This window comes from Chenopodium album, chromosome 22, assembly GCF_948465745.1.
Source record: "Chenopodium album chromosome 22, dcCheAlbu1.1, whole genome shotgun sequence".
NCBI lineage: Eukaryota > Viridiplantae > Streptophyta > Magnoliopsida > Caryophyllales > Amaranthaceae > Chenopodium > Chenopodium album.
In genome coordinates this window covers 21,633,073-21,651,050 of record NC_137855.1, presented here as the reverse complement: position 1 = coordinate 21,651,050, position 17,978 = coordinate 21,633,073, and the positions used below count along the sequence as shown (strand labels likewise).

General features: G+C 37.8%; 1 protein-coding gene across 6 annotated transcripts; it reads left to right on the top strand.

The window, feature by feature from the left end:
• The first annotated feature begins 113 nt into the window (after positions 1-113).
• On the top strand, positions 114-13,515 carry LOC145604591 (Galactose oxidase/kelch repeat superfamily protein). 6 transcript variants are annotated; one of them, XM_081660482.1, is made up of 14 exons: positions 114-199; positions 553-671; positions 1,234-1,311; positions 2,066-2,185; positions 2,263-2,326; positions 2,417-2,478; positions 2,612-2,751; positions 2,835-2,961; positions 10,394-10,508; positions 10,624-10,712; positions 11,873-11,956; positions 12,512-12,823; positions 12,903-12,962; positions 13,067-13,515. In XM_081660482.1, exons 2-14 carry the CDS (start codon positions 561-563, stop codon positions 13,241-13,243), a joined length of 1,539 nt encoding a protein of 512 aa, XP_081516608.1. In that variant the 5' UTR covers positions 114-199; positions 553-560; the 3' UTR covers positions 13,244-13,515. The 6 variants fall into 6 exon arrangements, with proteins under 6 accessions (XP_081516608.1, XP_081516609.1, XP_081516607.1 ...); XM_081660483.1 differs by having other exon boundaries at positions 130-199; positions 556-671; positions 2,121-2,174; XM_081660481.1 differs by having other exon boundaries at positions 130-199; positions 556-671.
• Positions 13,516-17,978: the final 4,463 nt, after the last annotated feature.

The following is a 17,978-nucleotide window of genomic DNA, read 5'->3' as shown; positions in this document are numbered from 1 at the left end:
TGTTCACGCTTTATATTATGTGTATGTTTTGTCAATTTTTAAATTTTTTTTTAATAGATCGTGCATGGCACGGGTCCTAAACTAGTGTTGTAATAATTACGAGTACATTTGAATTTAAAATACTCTCTACTTCTTTAGTCTTTATACTCATAAATAGGAGGTTCGCAGTTCACGTTCTCCGTTGAAGCGCATTCCTGTGGTAAGTTGTTTGTTGTTCATCATATCAATTTCACAATCTAAAGTTTATATTTGATCTAATCTAATTTAATTATCAGTGCTTTAAGTTTAGGGTTCGTAAATCTCAACTATTGGTTCTAAATTCTTAGATTTCGAAACATCATAACCAAAATTATGAGCCTAATTTGTTTATTTAATCAAATATCCCTATAATTATGTTATTTTCGAGATAATTGGATATGACATGAGATCTCTTCCCCTCCTGTCCTGCTTCAGGGACGGGCCTGTGAATTATTGATTGTAAATTGTTCGATTTTGATTTTATTGGATCTGTTTTTGGCATGTTATATGAACTAATAATTTGTGATTTTGAAGCAGTTGATATGGAAAATGGAGATCAGGATGTTGATGTTGGAACTTGGTTCACCAATTTGCTCCATGATCAATGGGTGACAGTTCCTGTTGCCGGTCGTCGACCTCTGGGTCGCTATAAGGTTTTGATCATTGATTGTTTTTGTTTGTTTAATTTCTTCTGCATTTCAAGCAATTTCATTAAAGGTAGAAAGATACTTGACTTGGGTGAATTAAGTTGACATTGCTTTCTTTTGGCTTCAATGGTATTGTTTTTTTTTTTTTTTTATTATTTTTTTAAAGAATTCTGGTTCAGTTTAATCAATCAAGGTTGTTGGATTTGGAACTTTACTTGTAATGGAAAAGATGGGGTTTGTGTATATACCATTAACTTAAGTCGTACTCCGTATGAAATACTTGCTTGTAGCATATATGTCTTTCCATGTGTTATTTTGTGAAAACTTGTACTCCTTTTTCTAATTAATTGTAACACCAGACTTAGCGCATAGTTTACCAAAAACTATACTAACTAAATAATCAAAGGTACTACTCTGTACTAGTTACAGTGTTATTGGTGGATGTAGTACTGTATGTACTGTATATCTTCTTCCTACCTTTCTTGTTTTATATTACAATGTTTTGATATTTTGTTGTTGTGATTATTCATATGAACCAAGGTATAACATTTTAATTTGTCTTTTTTAGCATGCTGCTGCAGTTGTTGGGCAGAGGCTTTTCATTTCGGGTGGTAGTCGTAATGGTCGCCACTTGTCAGATATTCAGGTTATCATCTGATTACATTTCATATTTAATTATTGTTCACGTTATTAACTTATTCATATGGGTAATGCTAGTCCCATCCTTTTGGAAGTAAAGCTGACATTATTTTTGTAAGATTATGTAAATCTCCTTGGAGAGTTGGAGATGGTATTCTCATTAACAAAATATATATAGGTGAAACATTACAACCTAATCATGGAGAATACAAAGAGTTACATAAAAATATAATTACAGAATACCAAAGGATGAATGAATATTAATCATGTTCATTAACACACCCCCGCACTCGTAGCGGGAGGAGGCCGAACGCTTAGACTATTTCTGAAATCCAAGAAGAGCTGCCGAGGTAAACCCTTGGTGAAGATGTCGGAGTATTGGTACGAAGAAGGAACGTGAAGCACCCTTACTTGACCCGAGGCAACCTTCTCACGAACAAAGAGGATGTCCAACTCGATGTGCTTTGTTCGTTGATGTTGTTGTGGAAACTTGTTGGATTCGCAACCTGCTGCTCGAACTTTACTGCCCAATTAGACGGGCTACCCTTGTCTACTGTGATAATATGATTAATATTCATTCATCCTTTGGTATTCTGTAATTATATTTATGTAACTCTTTGTATTCTCCATGATTAGGTTGTCATGTTTCACCTATATATATTTTGTTAATGAGAATACCATCTCCAAGGAGATTTACATAATCTTCCAATTTTTGCTGATTGTAGTTGAAAGATATTTCTGATGTACATTTGCATTTTTAGGTTTTAGATTTTACAAATATTACATGGTCGTCACTGAAGCTATCTGCTGCCCCAGCTGCAGTTGAATCTGAAAATGATAGCTTGTTACAAGTCTTCCAAGCCACCTCAGGTCACCATATGGTAAATTGACTAACCATAATTATCCCAGCCAAGTAAAACACATTTTTTCTTAAGCATTTTATTTGTCATGTTTGCAGATTGTTTGGGGACAGAAGTTGCTACTACTTGATGGGCATTCAAAGTATTCTAGTTGTGTAACAGGTTCAGCCATTTTCTCATTACTCTGATTTGGTTTATTATTGTTAGTCAAAGGTACAATATTATTTGACTTTCTGTGTGTCAATTTCGCAGTACGATTTTTGGATCTAGAGACGCAACAATGTGGTGTTATGGAGACTGTTGGAGAAATTCCGGTATTTAAAATATGCTGACTGATGTTTGTTCACTTTCCAAAGCACCTCTTTTCTTTTATTGTTCTATTATCCTGTTATGTTACACAAGTTTTGAAGTTCGTACAATTATTTAACCGTGTATATTGTTTGCAAGGTTGCTCGAGAAGGAGAGTCGGTGACACTGTTTGGCTCAAAATTGATAGTGTTTGGTGGTGAAGATATCCACCGGAATCTTCTAAATGACATATATATTCTCGACCTTGACACAATGACTTGGAATAAAGTTGAAGCTACGTGAGTATTTCTTTTCCCTTTTTCTGTTAGCTCTTGGTGTGATTGCATATGAGCTGTGCATCACTTTCTTGTTATTTTGATAGGCAGAATCCGCCTTCTCCAAGATATGATCATGCAGCTGCTTTACATGCTGAACGTTACCTCCTGGTATTTGGCGGATGTTCTCATTCAACTTGCTTCAATGATTTATATGTGCTAGACTTGGAAACAGTAAGTATTGTCCTTTGAGATTATAAACGGATATGATATAATTTGCTAGTATTTTAATTCTCAAGGCATGAGCTATTACATATTTATGATTATATGGTTTCACAAAGACCAATAATAATCACAAAATGCACCATTGAAGCTTCTATCTAATAGGTAACGATGGAGGGACTAGATTTCTTGAATCTAGATGTCTGTCAAACCATTTTGGAACTTGATTGAACTTGATGCTAAACGTACACACTTTTACAATGGAAAGATTGAACTTTGTATATGTGTGTTCTGCATTTGTTACAGAAGCTTTGGTAGTGTTTTTGGTTTATTTATTCCTATTCATGCAAATGCTATCTTTAGAGCAATGTACATGTTTGTGTTTGAATAGTTGCTCCTGAGAAGATAAATTTTTCTCTTAACCAAATCTATCACATTCCTATGGAGAAGGGTGACTTGGGTTTTGGTAATCTGATGACTAAAATCATTATATTAGTGGGGAAAATGGCTGTCCTCTTGAGCTTGGTTTTCTAGGCACATAGTAGATATGGTATATGTAGTATGCTAAGCTGATTTGAGGTGATAGAAGAGGAAGGACAGCAAAGTAGAAAAAAAAAAAAAAACATAGCAGAAATAGAAGATAAATATGATGGATTATATCTGGTAACAGCATTACTTGAACCTGTCATTTTCTACCCCTTGCGATTACTGTAGATGAACTTCATATGCTTACAGTACAAATGGAATGGATGAGAAGCGCCAAATCGCCAACAGAAACCAGGCTTTTCTTTTTACTGTTGAAGTTTATTTCACAGGAATTTCTCTCTTTTTGACTTTGGTCATATGCATAGTGGGTGATTTAGAGTGCATTGTTCATTGGGAGGATTCTTTGGCATAGGAGAAGCCTTATTATTGTTTTCCACTCTGTATAGATTGTGAACAATAGTATAAAGCGGCCGGCACGTCACTATTCGGCCGATATGTATTGGATTTCAATGCTACCGATCCAAGATTTTGGGAGAGGGATGGTGATAATTTTCATAGATTTTCAATTTTAGTGTAGATAGATAGTTTCATAGTTTGGGGGCCTTATTAACCTGTTTGGAATCCATTATTATATCTCCTTTGGCAGATTTTTTTGAGACTTTTTTTTTTTTTTTTTTTCCTGTCAATTAACTTCTGAAAATGCTAAACCATCTTTCTTTCTCACTTACTTTCTACATTCATCAAAAGGTTTCAAAGTGGTTGAAAGTGTCCGTGTGGGTTGGTAGTTTGGAGAAGCTCAAAAATACTCATTGATGCCCATAGAAATCTTCCTATTTCTATCTAATTACTTGCCCCCCACCATTCCCCCTCTTTTTCATTTCTCCCTTGAATTACGTCTCTATAAACTCAGTTAAAGTAGTCGATACAAAGAATGATTTAAAACGTTATGCAATTTTAAATCACTTTGTCTACATCGATACCTGCATAAAAGCATTAGTTCATAGAAGAGTAAGGGATAGAAATGCATATCTGACTAGTGCGTCGACATTAGATATGCTGGGAATTCTTTTGTGTGAGCCGCTACGCCTTCAACAGCTCACAGTGCTGACAATTCACTGCGCATGTAGACATCGCTAGATAGATGGTTGCTTACAAACCTCTACACATCAAGAATCTTGCGATATGGGCAATTCGCTATGCTCGTTGAAACTGTAATTTTTTTTAAAATTTTTTTTTAATCATTTTCAGCCTTAGATTGGACCAACATGAAAAAGAGCAAGGTAATTATTTTTTGGCTATGTAAGTGTTGGATGATGAGCATCAAACTGGCACAATTTATTGTTCTAGTAATATCAGGATTCCATAGGGAATCTGGATCCAAGGAAATGCATTTCCATATCATTCCATGGCTATATGCATGGAGACCATGTAATAGACTGATTTACTGATTATGTAAAATAACAAATAAGAAATTGATAAATATGGAAGCTTGCTGATTTTTATAAATAACTAAGGTAAAAGGTTTACAAAGAATTGCTTGAGGCTATTATTCTCTACAATTAACTTTAGGTTACCAATCTCAATTCAAATATCTCAATACACACATGCCTTCTTACAAACGTTATCTTTCATTATATATTACAGCATAAAGCATTCTAGTATTAATTATAGTTTGTCTTTTACTTCCATAGAGAATCCGTCTTTCTTTCTTGCTACCACTTCTGCAAGTGTTTCTATTAAACTTGTTTGTCTTCTTCCACTGTTGATCATTTGCTTTCATGCTACCTATCACCTTGATCTTGTGGCCCATGGTGCTTTCCCCTTCTTGTACATACTCTCATTAGTGGCTGCTTCTTGTGTGGATTAAGTGAGCCTATCATAGACCAAGTCTTGGAGACCTAAGCCTCCCTAAACTTTGGGCAGATAAAGATGATTTCCCCTAGTATCACAACCCTGTCAACAGGAAGTCTCTTTTTAATTTATCTATCTTGTTCTTAAGAGGAACTTAGGCCTGTTCACGGATCGGATATCCGATTCATCGGATGTCAGAAATTGAAATCCGAATCCGATCCGAAAATTTCGGATATCCAATATCCGATATCCGAAATCATTCGGATCGGATATTTCGGATATCCATTATCCAATGTTTAATGAAAACTCAAAATTTTATGGTTGTATTCTTGTAAATCCTGTACGGCTGTACTTGTTAATCCTGTACTTTTTTTTTTTTTTTTTTGAAAAACCTGTACAATAATTGTAGTAGTCTTTTTTGCAAATTAAATTAATTAAAAAAAAACATTAAATACTCCACAAACACAACCAGAACTGCAGTAGCATACTAGCAATCTTAGTGCATTACAAATCCAACTCCTCAAATAAAAAATACAAAGCTTAGTAAAGTCTCAATATTACAAAGTTTACCAAAGTCTCAATATTACATTTTACTAAGTAATAAAAACAGTAGAAAAAAAAAAAAAAAAAAAAAAAACAGTAGCAATAATACTCCTCAAATGCATGCCTCAAATGTAGTCATCAACAACCGAAACCTGCTCAACCAAAGTGGACAGTTCTATACCAAAAAAAAAAAAAAGTTAATAGTTATCATTTAACTCAAGGCTAAAATAAAGAAAATAAATTATACTTGAAATCATACAAAGAAAAAATATATTACCTTCTTCAATCTTCTCAAGATCTTCAATACGCTCTTCCACCACAAGTGGTTCATTTGTCATTCGCAACCAATCTTGTGCACAAATTAAAGCTTCTACCATTGTTGGTGAGAGAGAACTACGAAATGGATCAAGCACGTGACCACCGGTGCTAAATGCGGACTCCGAAGCTACGGTGGACACGGGAATGGCTAATACATCTCTAGCCATAAGAGAGACTACGGGATAGCTTTCCTCACGTTTTTTCCACCACTCTAATGCATTAAAATTCTTTCCAATGACATGTGGTTCTCTTTCATCTTCTAAGTACTTGTCTAAATCACTCTTCTTTTGAACAACACTTTGTGCACCAACATCTCTCTCAAATTCATAAACTGCCATATCATGCTCATCATAGTTTTCCAAATCTTGTGAAGACAAATCATCTAACTCAGAAGTGGTGGACTGATTTTCAGATTGTTGTGTGGCATAATGCTCATATAAAGAAGTCAAAGTCTCCTTAATCCTACCATACAACTCCCTAGCTTTATCCGAATCATATTGATCATCAATTGCCCACTTAACATAATCCAACTTACGCCTAGCATCAAGCACAACAGCAATATACAACATCAAATTGATATTATCTATATTTTCCCAATACTTATCATGCTTTGCCTTCATCCCATAAGCCATCATTTTCTCATTATGATCATGAGAATCACACCTTCTCTTAATCATTCTATTGATTGTCACAAGCTCTTGCAAGTACATATTAGAGGTAACAAATAAAGAACCAGAAAGTCTAAGAGTGGCATCATAAAAAATTTTAAGAAAAGGTATCAAAGAAGCAACACGGTCCCAATCTTCATCTTCGGGAACACCACAAGTCTTAGACAACTCAGTTCTAAATTTACCACCATCACAAGTTTCAAGCAAATCAAATGCTTTACGATAAATCAAGGCATAATCTAACATCAAGTAAGTGGTGTTCCATCTAGTATCAACATCTAGACAAAGTTGACGTTTTGACTCGATTTGCTCTTGATTTACACAATTTTTAAATTTTTGCATTCTTGCCGGAGAGGATCTTACAAACCTCACACCATTACGAATTCTTTTTATTGAGTTATCTGTTTCTTTCAAACCCTCCTTCACAGTAAGATTGAGAATATGAGCTGCACAACGCATATGCACAAACCTACCATTCAAAACAGTACCATCTTTCCACCTTTGAAACCTCCTTTTTAAATATTGAAGTCCTACATCATTTGAGCTTGCATTGTCTACTGTTATGGTTAAGACTCTAGTAATGCCCCACTCAAGCAATCTTTTCTCAACTTCTTTACCAATAACTTCTCCAGAGTGACCACTAATTGGACAAAAGTTCAAAATTTTTTTATGTAATTTCCAATTCTGATCAATGAAGTGGGCTGTTAAACACATATAACTCAAATTTTGACAAGATGTCCATGTGTCGGTGGTGAGACAAATACGTGAAGAACACTTACTAAAAAATTTTTTTAGATTTTTCTTTTCATCTACATAGACACGATAACAATCCCTAGCCACAGTAATACGAGAGGGAATGAGAAAGTTTGGTTGGACAACCGACATAAAGTAACGAAAACCCTCACGCTCGGAAAACCTAAATGGCAATTCATCCATTATTATCATTCTTGCAAAAGCTTTACGACCATCATCTTGCTTAAACTTCCACAACTCTAACTTTCCTTTCTTTTCCCCCACCACATTTTCACCAACACTATCATCTCTGGTAGTGATGTTCACTTTGTAAAGAAAGACGTCTTTGTGACTTATCAATGTTAGGGGGGTATTCTTTACAAATTTGAAGGTGATTTTTCATAGGAGTTGTGCCAAGTCTAGAGCTACCAGAAACATCAATTTTACAATACAAGCATTTTGATCTTTCAACCCCATTTTTATTGAATTTCTCAAAATGTTCCCAAAGCCAAGATCGTTTTTTTTTACCTTTACTTGGAGCAGCTTCTTCGTTTGGTCTTTTATTTGAATTAGGAACATCTTGAACTTCTGGTTCAGATTGTGGAGTTGGATTTTCTGGAATTTGTGTACCTTCCTCATTCAAAGGAGTGGCACTCTCACTCGTCATATCAACGGTTTCATCCATTTACCTACAATTATTCATATACAATTACAATATAAGAATCTGAATTCTCCAACAAAAACTTAAACTCACATAATTATGTTGAGTATAGCACTAAAGCAGTAACAGAAAATAAGAATTTGAACAAAAATTAACAAAGAAGCAAGAAATTCAGAAAATAAGCATCAAAAAATAAGCACGAAATTCAGAAAATAAGCAATAAAAATTCAACAAAATTAACACAAATAGCTAGAAAATTATTGTGAATTTGATGGGATATGAAGTGTGAAGGGTCGTAATTAGAAAAAGTAAAATAGGATAAAAAATTATTGTGAATTCCCATCAAATTTCCTGTCAAAAAACATCAAAAACATCTTACTCATTAACAATCGATTTTTATCTTACTTTTAGCTAATGGTTAATTTATCTAAAAAAACGACCGAAAACGAAATTTAGATAAAAAAACTTGAATGGCCCTTTTTTAGATTAAAAAAAAAATTTAGATAAAAAAATTCACGTGTAGAAGGAGATCTGAACTAGATAAAAAAAAATTTAGATAAAAAAAATTTAGATAAAAAAATTTGAACCAACAAAAAAAACGAAATTCACGACCCTTCACACAACAAAATTTAGATAAAAAAACGAAATTCACAACACATATTAAAATAAAATTGACAGGAAAACCACCAAAAACATCAAAACAATGAATTTGAACTACATACCTTGTTTGAGGCCGAGCAAATACGAGTAGAAGGAGATCTGGGCGAGTGGAATGAAGGAGATCTGGAGCGTGGTGGTGGACTGGTGGGGTGGGGTGGCGCCGTGGCAGTGGGGTGGGGTGGCGCCGTGGCAGCTTGAGGCGCCTAGAGCGGCTGAGCGTAGAGAGGGAAAGGGAAGAATTTAGGGTTTTTAGTGAGAGAAAGTGAACAAGTGAAATAGTGAATAGGTTGTCTATTGTCTACTGAAGTACTACTGATTATTAAGTTTTTTTTTAATAATATTTATTTTTTTAAAATAAAAATATATTTAATTTCAATAATATTTACCCTGTAAAATATCGGATATCAGTTCGGATATCCGATATCCGATATTTTTCGGATATCGGATATCCGAAAATTTAGAAATCAATATCCGAAATTGTATCCGATATCCGATTTTTCGGATCGGATATCCGATCCGAAATGAAAACTCGGATCGGATATCCTAAAATTCGGATCGGTTGCGGATCGGATTTTCGGATTTTCGGATTCTCAGATAGTTTTGTACAGGCCTAGAGGAACTCTTATGTTAGAAAGAGAACTAGTAGGATGGTACGCTCAACAAATAAGATTAGCTAGGAAATCTGACCATCAAGGGAGATTAACACTCCCATCCCCCAACCAAAGTTCGTGATCTGAAATATTATTTGTGCCGAATCATTAGCTGTAGTTTGCCTCCCAACAGCAATCTTAAGTAAGTTATTACCAACATCCAGAGATTGACACCATGTTATAACTTGAACGTGCTAACTATTTGCTAGAATCATGATATAGACTATTGCATGCTAAATTACATTTACAAAGGTTTTTCCTCATTCTAAACACCAATTCAAGTTTCTGCTAAATGCTGAGGACATGGTTCTATCAAGATCAGCAGCCTGCAATTGCTAATGAGAGATAAGAACATTCATCCTCTCTACCTTAAGCCCTTCATTTGCCTGCTCCCAAATAGAATAACAGTTGCAGTTATTTTGGTGCTTTAAAAGAGAATGTTACATTCAACCAGTTTGGGCACATAGGTTATGGAGGGAGTATAAGGTGGGCTCATCATGTGGGTAGCGGTGTTGATAGGTGTTTTTTTTTTCATTATTGTTTATTATTTTACTTTTAGGAGAGAGAGTAGGGGTTGGCGAGGTAATGTGTAAAGGAAGGATTGATTTATATTTTATTGTGTGGCTCAACTGTAAATTGGATAAGTTGGGGTGAGTAATTTAGTAACAACCAATAATGCAAAGTGGAGAATACTACAGGAGTACCCTTTTTTTTTTTTTTTTGGTAATGTTCAAAGTAGTGTTAGATAATTGTGTAATGTATTTTCATTGAGAAATTGATAGATCTGAAAAACCTGTGAAGTCTGTTCATTAACCCAATATATTCTTACCTATATTTAAGTTGTTAAATGAATTTTGGTCCTTCCGGTTGTGTAGATGGAGTGGTCTCAACCTGAGACTCGAGGTGATTATGTATCTCCCCGAGCTGGACATTCTGGTATTACGGTGCATGGAAACTGGTATATAGTTGGTGGCGGAGACAATAAAAATGGTAAATACACAACCTGTCTGTGGTTTTCGTCTTTACAATTTTCTAGATGGTACCTCCCTTAGTTTTGCAACGAGTTAGTGGCACTTATTATTGAATTTTATGGTTGTTTTATCAGGAGCTCTCGATACACTAGTCTTAGATATGACCAAGCTTGTTTGGTCAGTGGTAACTATGGTGAAACCAAGAGATCCACTTGCCAGTGAGGTCTGATTTCTTTGCCTATTTGTGTTGTTGATTTTTACTATCCTTGTATTGTTGCAGTTGTTTGTTGAAAGCTCTGTGAAATAGTGAGTAGTTAGAATTTTAGATACTTCTTGGATTACCTTGCTACAATGATTAATACCATTGCCCAGTCTCATATGAGGGCAGATTAGGGCTTAGAAGTCTCACTTTTTAGGATAAAAACATAAGATAAATTACGTCCTTGGCATCAAGGCGTATGGCTTAGCTGCAAGTGTAAATGAGTGGTGGAGGCTCCTGAGTGCACCAAAGTCCTTTTATGGCTAGGGTGATTGCCTATGAGTGGGAGTCTTGCAACAGATGGTTCAGTTGGGGTTTTGTTATACAAGTAAATGACACCTCATACACTTGTACACCTCTTAGTTATGTAAGGGTAAAATTTGAAGAATACCATGACAACAGATCACATACATTGTGGGTAAAATGCCCTCTTGGTCTCTAAATAATAGGCATTAGGCTTTTTTTTTTTTTTTCCTTATATATTACATTGTTATTCAACTTTTCTTGGTTCAACATCTAGAATCCAATATTGTGATAAATATCAATTAAATTGGCTACATTTATTGATATGAGAAAATCCATACAATTTTGCATGATTGAAGGAAAAACAATTTGTTTTTTTTTTTGAAAATCCATACAATTTTGAACGATTGAAGGAAAACAATTTGTTTTTTTTTTTGTTTTGTATTCCCCATATCCACATTAAGTGTTCTCTATTTCTTAGATGACTGCAAATATTCTGATTTGTCTTTGACCAGATAGATGATATTATGCAGAGTTATATCAAACTTACCAAAACCAATAGACTTTTTATATAGAGAGAATTTACAAAGTTTATTACTCATTAAAAGGTAGGCAATATATATATATATATATATATATATATATATATATATATGTATGTATATATATATATATATATATATTTTGAAAATCACAGCAGCACTCAGAGCCTAATTTTGTCTTTTTGTTTTATTTCTGTAACTTTGCGGTGGCTGGTGGGTGGCGTAAAACTATTTGTTGAACTTCAGGAGACATCAACTTTGAATATGAGATATTTTGTACTTTATTCTGTTTGATGAATGAATGATACTGGATAATAATTGTTACTTTCTTCTGAGCAGGGAATCAGCATCTGCTTAGCTCACATTCATGGGGACCAATATTTAGTTGCTTTTGGTGGATATAATGGAAATTATAACAATGAGGTATGTAGAGACTTTGTAATCTTATTTATTTCACTCGGTGTTTTGAACTTGTCATGAACGAGTTTCAACCTTTATAATTCTGGCCAACCCTCAAGAATGGTTCATATAACCCATTACTCTCTAGATTGGAGAGAGTATTACCTCGATCTAGTGAACACATAAATACTTCTTATAGGTAGAAGATTCATAAAAATCTCACAAAAATGATGTTTGTATTCAAATTGGTTTGAATGAAATCTAAGAAATATGAGGTTGACATCTAAATTTTGTGAGGAGCATGCATAGTGTGCACTATGTAGTATGTACAGCATATGAACCATGCATATTATTTTTTGAACTTTTATGCATTACTCCTTCCAAAGATTTAATTGATGCTCAATACTTTCACTTTCATTTAGATGTCCTATTTCCAGTGTTGTGATTCGGTAAACGAATTTTTGGATGAAGGTTAAATCTAAGAAGCCTTAATTGATACTCTATTAGATTCAAAATTCCTTGTCTAAAAATAAGAGATAAGATGGCTGACAGTCTGCTATTTCTACCTTTTATTATTAGGTACTCGTTATGAGACCTAAACTGAACAACTCTGCACGTCCTAAGATGTACCTGTCCCCTGCCGCAGCTGCAGCAGCAGCATCTGTTGCTGCAGCTTATTCTATTGGTTCAAAAAAGCAGTTGGATTCAATCAAGACAGAGAACACTGAAGTAGAAGGTGCAGGTCAAAAGCATGATGGTTTTTCTGGTACGAGTAGTATTAAAGACGCGAAAAGACTCTTGGAATTGTCACTTGCTGACGTTAGAGAAGAAAACTCTAAGCTGAAGGGAAAGATTGATGAAATTAACAGTAACCATGAAGAATTATCCAAGGTATACAGGTTATCAATCTTTATATAGTGCCAATGCTGCAAGTTGTGAATTTTATTTGAAAAGGACATTCTTTCTTTAGGAACTTGCTTCTGTTCAAGGTCAGTTGATATCAGAGAGATCAAAATGTTTCAAGTTAGAGGTACAACCTGCAAAGGCTGCAACTATTCTATATATACTGAATATGCTTTCTAAATGCATGGTTGATCTTACTGAATTCTTTTTGTTCCGGTAAATGTCTACCAGGCACAGACAGCAGAATTACAAGGCATGTTGGAATCACTCCCTTCTGTAGAGGCTGAAGTGCAATCACTAAGAAAAGAAAAATTCTTCACTGAGCAGGTTGAGCACAATACAGCAGTACAGAGACAAGGTTCACAGGGTGTTTGGCAATGGTTTTCTGGTGGTGAAAGCAGTCCTTGAGAGTTCACCAAATATTTCAACTCTATTATGGGGTTGATGTATTGCAGTTTTGGTAGCTTTCCGTTCTGAAATGGCAAAGTTGTCATTGTTTTTTCCTAACAGCAACTATGCATTGCTTTAGCTGAAAATTTGGTAACGATACCGAAGTTAAGTGATTGTACTTGGCATTGTTTTAGATGAACATAAGAGTCATTGCCTCGTCCTGGGTCTTATTGTCGCTTCTTTTATAATGTGAAATGTGGACTGAAAATTGTACAATTATCCTTTTTCAATTTTTTTGTGCAATTAACAATTGTATTCATTTCTATTATCCACGCACATGTTCTCTCTCATTTTGTTTGCAGCGCCAAAATATCCTTCACAACATTTCTAAGAGGGGAATGATAAAACCCTACTAGGAAGGCAGTGGGGACCCTTTTATACTACCAAATGCCGACAAATGCGACAATTCCCAATTCCATCTTTACCAAGGTCCTCAACCTAAGGCTGGGCACAATAGGTTAATCGTACCGTTTGTGCTATTTAGTCTCAGTGGTACAGTTAACTGTTATGTCGGTTACTAATAAATGCAAATTGTAGCGGTTAACTGTTCCTTAACGGTACGATTACAGGTTAACTGCTACTCGTTCAAAAAAATTTAAATAAACTTTTTATTTTAATACAAGCGTTAAAATAAACAATAAATTCATGTTACAATTAAGAGTATATACCAATAAACCAAAACGATACAAAGTCATAATTATTAAGTTTATTTTAAAGCATAATAAGACATAGAATCTAATGTATTACTCATATTAAATCAACATCTTTAAATTGAGACCATGGCATATTGGAACACTAGCAAACCTAAATGATCAAATTGCATTATTATACATTTTTCCTAAAAAAAAATTATGTAAAAACATTTATATTGATTGTAACGGTTAACCGATGGTTAACCATTTGCTCAAAACTGTGAAAAAAATTGTAACTGTAACTGTTAACTGCCATTGTTTTGGGTGTTTTTGTCCCTTGGGAGAGTTACGACTCGAAGATTGGTCCGGAGAGCTTCTGTACCTGCAAAATCAACGAAGACACCGTTTGGGTGGTGCTCCGCCTCCAACGCTCAAGTTAGTAACTTGAAGGAGAGTAAAAAGTGCGGAATTAAAGGTGGGGATCTGCTTGGATTCCAAGCTCAGGTGTTCTCTGATGAGAGAGAAAATGGAGTGTAATAAATGTTGGGTGAATTTCTGAATGTCCTCCATTTTGGGGGAATATCTCCCTATTTATAGGGTCATTGGGAAAAGTGCCCCTCCTTAGGTCATTCTGACCTAGGACTGATGGGCTGCGCCGCCAAATAGCGGATTTTGGGGAATTGGGCCCTTGAAGGCCGCAATTCTAAGAAAGCCTCTGGAGAGGCCACGTGTCAGCTGGAGATTATCCAAGGGTGACCTGCCAGCCTCTGACACGTGGCACCTCCTCATTGGTCCACATGTCTAGGGTAAAAATTCCCTAAACATTTGCCCCTCACAGGTGCCACGTGGCAGGCCACGTGGTGCCTGTGACACGCGTCACCCCATGAAAGGTGAACAGTAAAAAACGGCCATTTTTGACAGTGATGACTGTACTTCACGCCGTTTCACCCCCTATAAATAGGATTTACCCCCCCCCCCCTCTCTCCTCTTTACTTCACACATTTGACTTTTCTAGAGAGAGAAAGAGTTTTTAGAGAGAAGTGCTTTTTAGAGAGAAGTGCTCTGATCCCGGTTGCGTTTAAGCAAGTTCAAGATTTCCGTGTGCACTTTCGAAGTCACCCGGTCACTGGTTGCTTTGCCGTTTTCAGATTTTTCAGAACTCAAAGTAAGGTAACCATCCGTTTCCTTCTTTTTTCTTTTCTTTTTCTTGAGCCTGTATACATTGAATTCCGGCTGTATACATTGATTTTTTCAAAAATTAAAATAAAATGAACTCTCCATTTGCACACACGGCACTGCCTAGGACACTCAGCCGGTCACCAGGGACGACTGAGTCTAGAACCGGGGGTGCCTTGTCTGGAGTTTCTGGAGTGCTTTGCTCATCTCCGGCTTCTTCCCTCTCTGTGTCTGTGCAGGACACAATGGCCAGAACCAAACAAACGGCTACCAAGCCCAGGAGGCGGCGCACTAGGGAAGTGCCCGCAAGTGAAGTAGTGAGGGAGGAGGATTACGAGGCGGCTGAGCAAAGTACTTCAGCTGAGGACACCCCGTCTACCTCAAGCAGCAGCAACTCCGGGGGAGACGGTGAGGAGACCGCCTCCTCCCCAGACCAAAATAACTCAGCTGATGAAGCAGCTGAGGAGCAAGAAGGATCCGGTGATGAGAAAGAGGACCTTGCTGAGGCTTATCGCCAAACAGCAAAGAAGGAAGCAAACCCGGATCCTACTAAAACCCGGATGAAACCTGGGGATATAGCCCTTCTTGAAAGTGGCTTTGAGGCTTTCAAAGAACAACACCCCTTTGGGGAGGACTAGGACATCATCGTCCCTCCGGCTAATGCTGTTCTAGCCTGGGGAGATGACATTGAAAATGCAGACAACTACTTTGTCTGCTACGAGGCGGTGATAGAAGCCGGCCTCCGCTTTCCCCTTCACAGAGGCATCCGGAAGATCCTGAAGGGATATGACCTGGGAGTATGGCAACTTACGCCTAATTCTTGGGTCAATATCTTGAGCTACATCGCCGCCTGCGAGTTCCAGGATATTGAGCCAAGCTTCACTGCCTTCGCCCACATGCACTATCTCAAAAGTGCCCCAGGCGGATATGGAGCGTGGTACACTATCTCCACGCTCCCGGAGTACTTGATGTCTTTGGACAAAGTGTCCAAGTGGGGAGGCTGGAAAGACAAGTGGTACTTGGTCTCCTCCCCAAGTTTAAGAATGAATAAAATTCTCCGGCGTTACAACAAGGAGCCGGCTTTGATAGGTCAAAAAGCTGTTCGCCCTGCCCTGACTGCCAATGCCCGGGAGCAAATAATAGAGCCGGAGTTTTTCAAAACAACTACTGAGCCCTTGGGGGATGGGTCTCAAATAGTTGTTCCAAAGAATTGGATCCCCCACCCGGATTTCTTTGCGGATGAGAGGTTCTTGTCCGCCTGCGGGTTGAGCCCTATGTTTCCAAAGGGTAGATACACTCACACACCCGGCGGTCTTCCGCCTGCATTTTAACTTTATTGCTTTTGAACTTGTTTTTGTTCTAACACTTTGTGCTCTATTTGCAGAGGAAGCTAGGAGGATGGTCGACCCGGCTAAGACCCCTCAAAAGTCTGCGGCTCTGCTCTGCAAGGAAAACATTTTGGCCAAGAAGGCCAACATTGAGGCCAAGGAGGCCAAGAAAGGAGGGGTAAGACACTTCAACTTGAGATTTTTTCAAGTTTTTCTTATTCCGGATGACTGACATTTTCCTTGCACTTTGCAGACCTCAACCGGCATCCTTCCCCGCTCCATGACAAAGGTCTTGAAAAGACCCGGGGATGAAAGCCTTCAAAAGCCGGCTGCTAAGTCCGGGAGGAAGGCCACCTCAACATCCTCTGGCGTTAATGCCAAAGGATTTCCAACAACCGGGGGTAAAGGCCCCGAAGCCATGGCTACTCTGAGTGAAAACTCAGAGAAGTCAAGGAAAAAGCCGGATGCTCACGAAGCATCGAAGGATGGCGAGCCATCCAAGGCTGCAGGTGGTGCTGCAGCCGCAGGGGAGGAGCCGGCGAAGGACGGCTCAAAAGGTAAGATTGAAATTCCTTGGCCGCTTGACTTTATGCGCGTCAAGACTATGACTGACCCTTCCGGGGGTTCTGTGAGTAGCCGGCAAAGAATGAATACCAAATATGCTGCCAGTCTCTCACCAAGTCCTTATGCTGTAGATGCTACTTCTGCCCCGGACCTGGCGGGGTTTGGAAAACGGATGGTGAGAACCCTCACCCAGACGGAGAAGAACTCCATACCCAACCGCCATGAGGTCGATTTTGACCAGATCCTGGGGCAGCTGGCGGAGGTAAGTGGAACTTGCCCCTTATCTTTTACATTTCTTTTTATTTCATTTTGTTTTACAAATTGCTAAGTGTTTAGTTTCCCGGATGACCTTGCTCAGGTTATGGTCCGGGTGGATGGACTCCGGTTGCCCTTCCGGAAGAAGCAAGAAGAGGTAACTGATGCCAAAAGAAGGGCTCAAGCTAATCTCAACTCTGCTGAATATGCATATATAAATTTTGATGTTGAGATTAAATCCCTCGAGTTGAAACAGGAGGAGCTGGTGAGGACGTTGACGGCTGCTAATGATGATGCCAACAACAAAATCAAGGATCTGGAGCAACAGCTGAAAACTGCCGGCTCCAACCTTAAGGCCTTAGAGGGAGCAGACCAAGAGAACGTTGCCCTCAGAGCAGACAAGTCCCGGCTGATTGCGGATCTTGCCACTCTGAAGGGCAAACATGCTGAGGAGCTCAAGGCTGAGTAGGACCGGCTCATCAAAGAGAATGAGCGGGACAATGAGATCCGCCTCCGTTATGCTTGGGGGCTTCTCTATCCTGAGGTAGACTTTGAAGTCTACAAACTGAGGTACAACTACGCCACTGAGGTGTATGATGCCAAGGTTCTCCGGGATCCTGCTCCGGTTCGCTTCAAGGAATGGGCCTTGGAGAGTGGTGCTGAGGTTTCGGACACAGAGGAGCCGGACCTTGATGAAATTATAAAGGAAGCGAACAAGGAAAATCAGCCTGAAGCGGT

Excerpts from the sequence above, each read along its gene's own strand:
- LOC145604591 (XM_081660482.1), top strand. The coding sequence starts at position 561 with ATGGAAAATGGAGATCAGGATGTTGATGTTGGAACTTGGTTCACCAAT. Across the intron at positions 10,509-10,623 it reads TGGCGGAGACAATAAAAATG|GAGCTCTCGATACACTAGTC; the intron begins GTAAATACACAA and ends TTGTTTTATCAG. Across the intron at positions 11,957-12,511 it reads ATGGAAATTATAACAATGAG|GTACTCGTTATGAGACCTAA; the intron begins GTATGTAGAGAC and ends TTTTATTATTAG.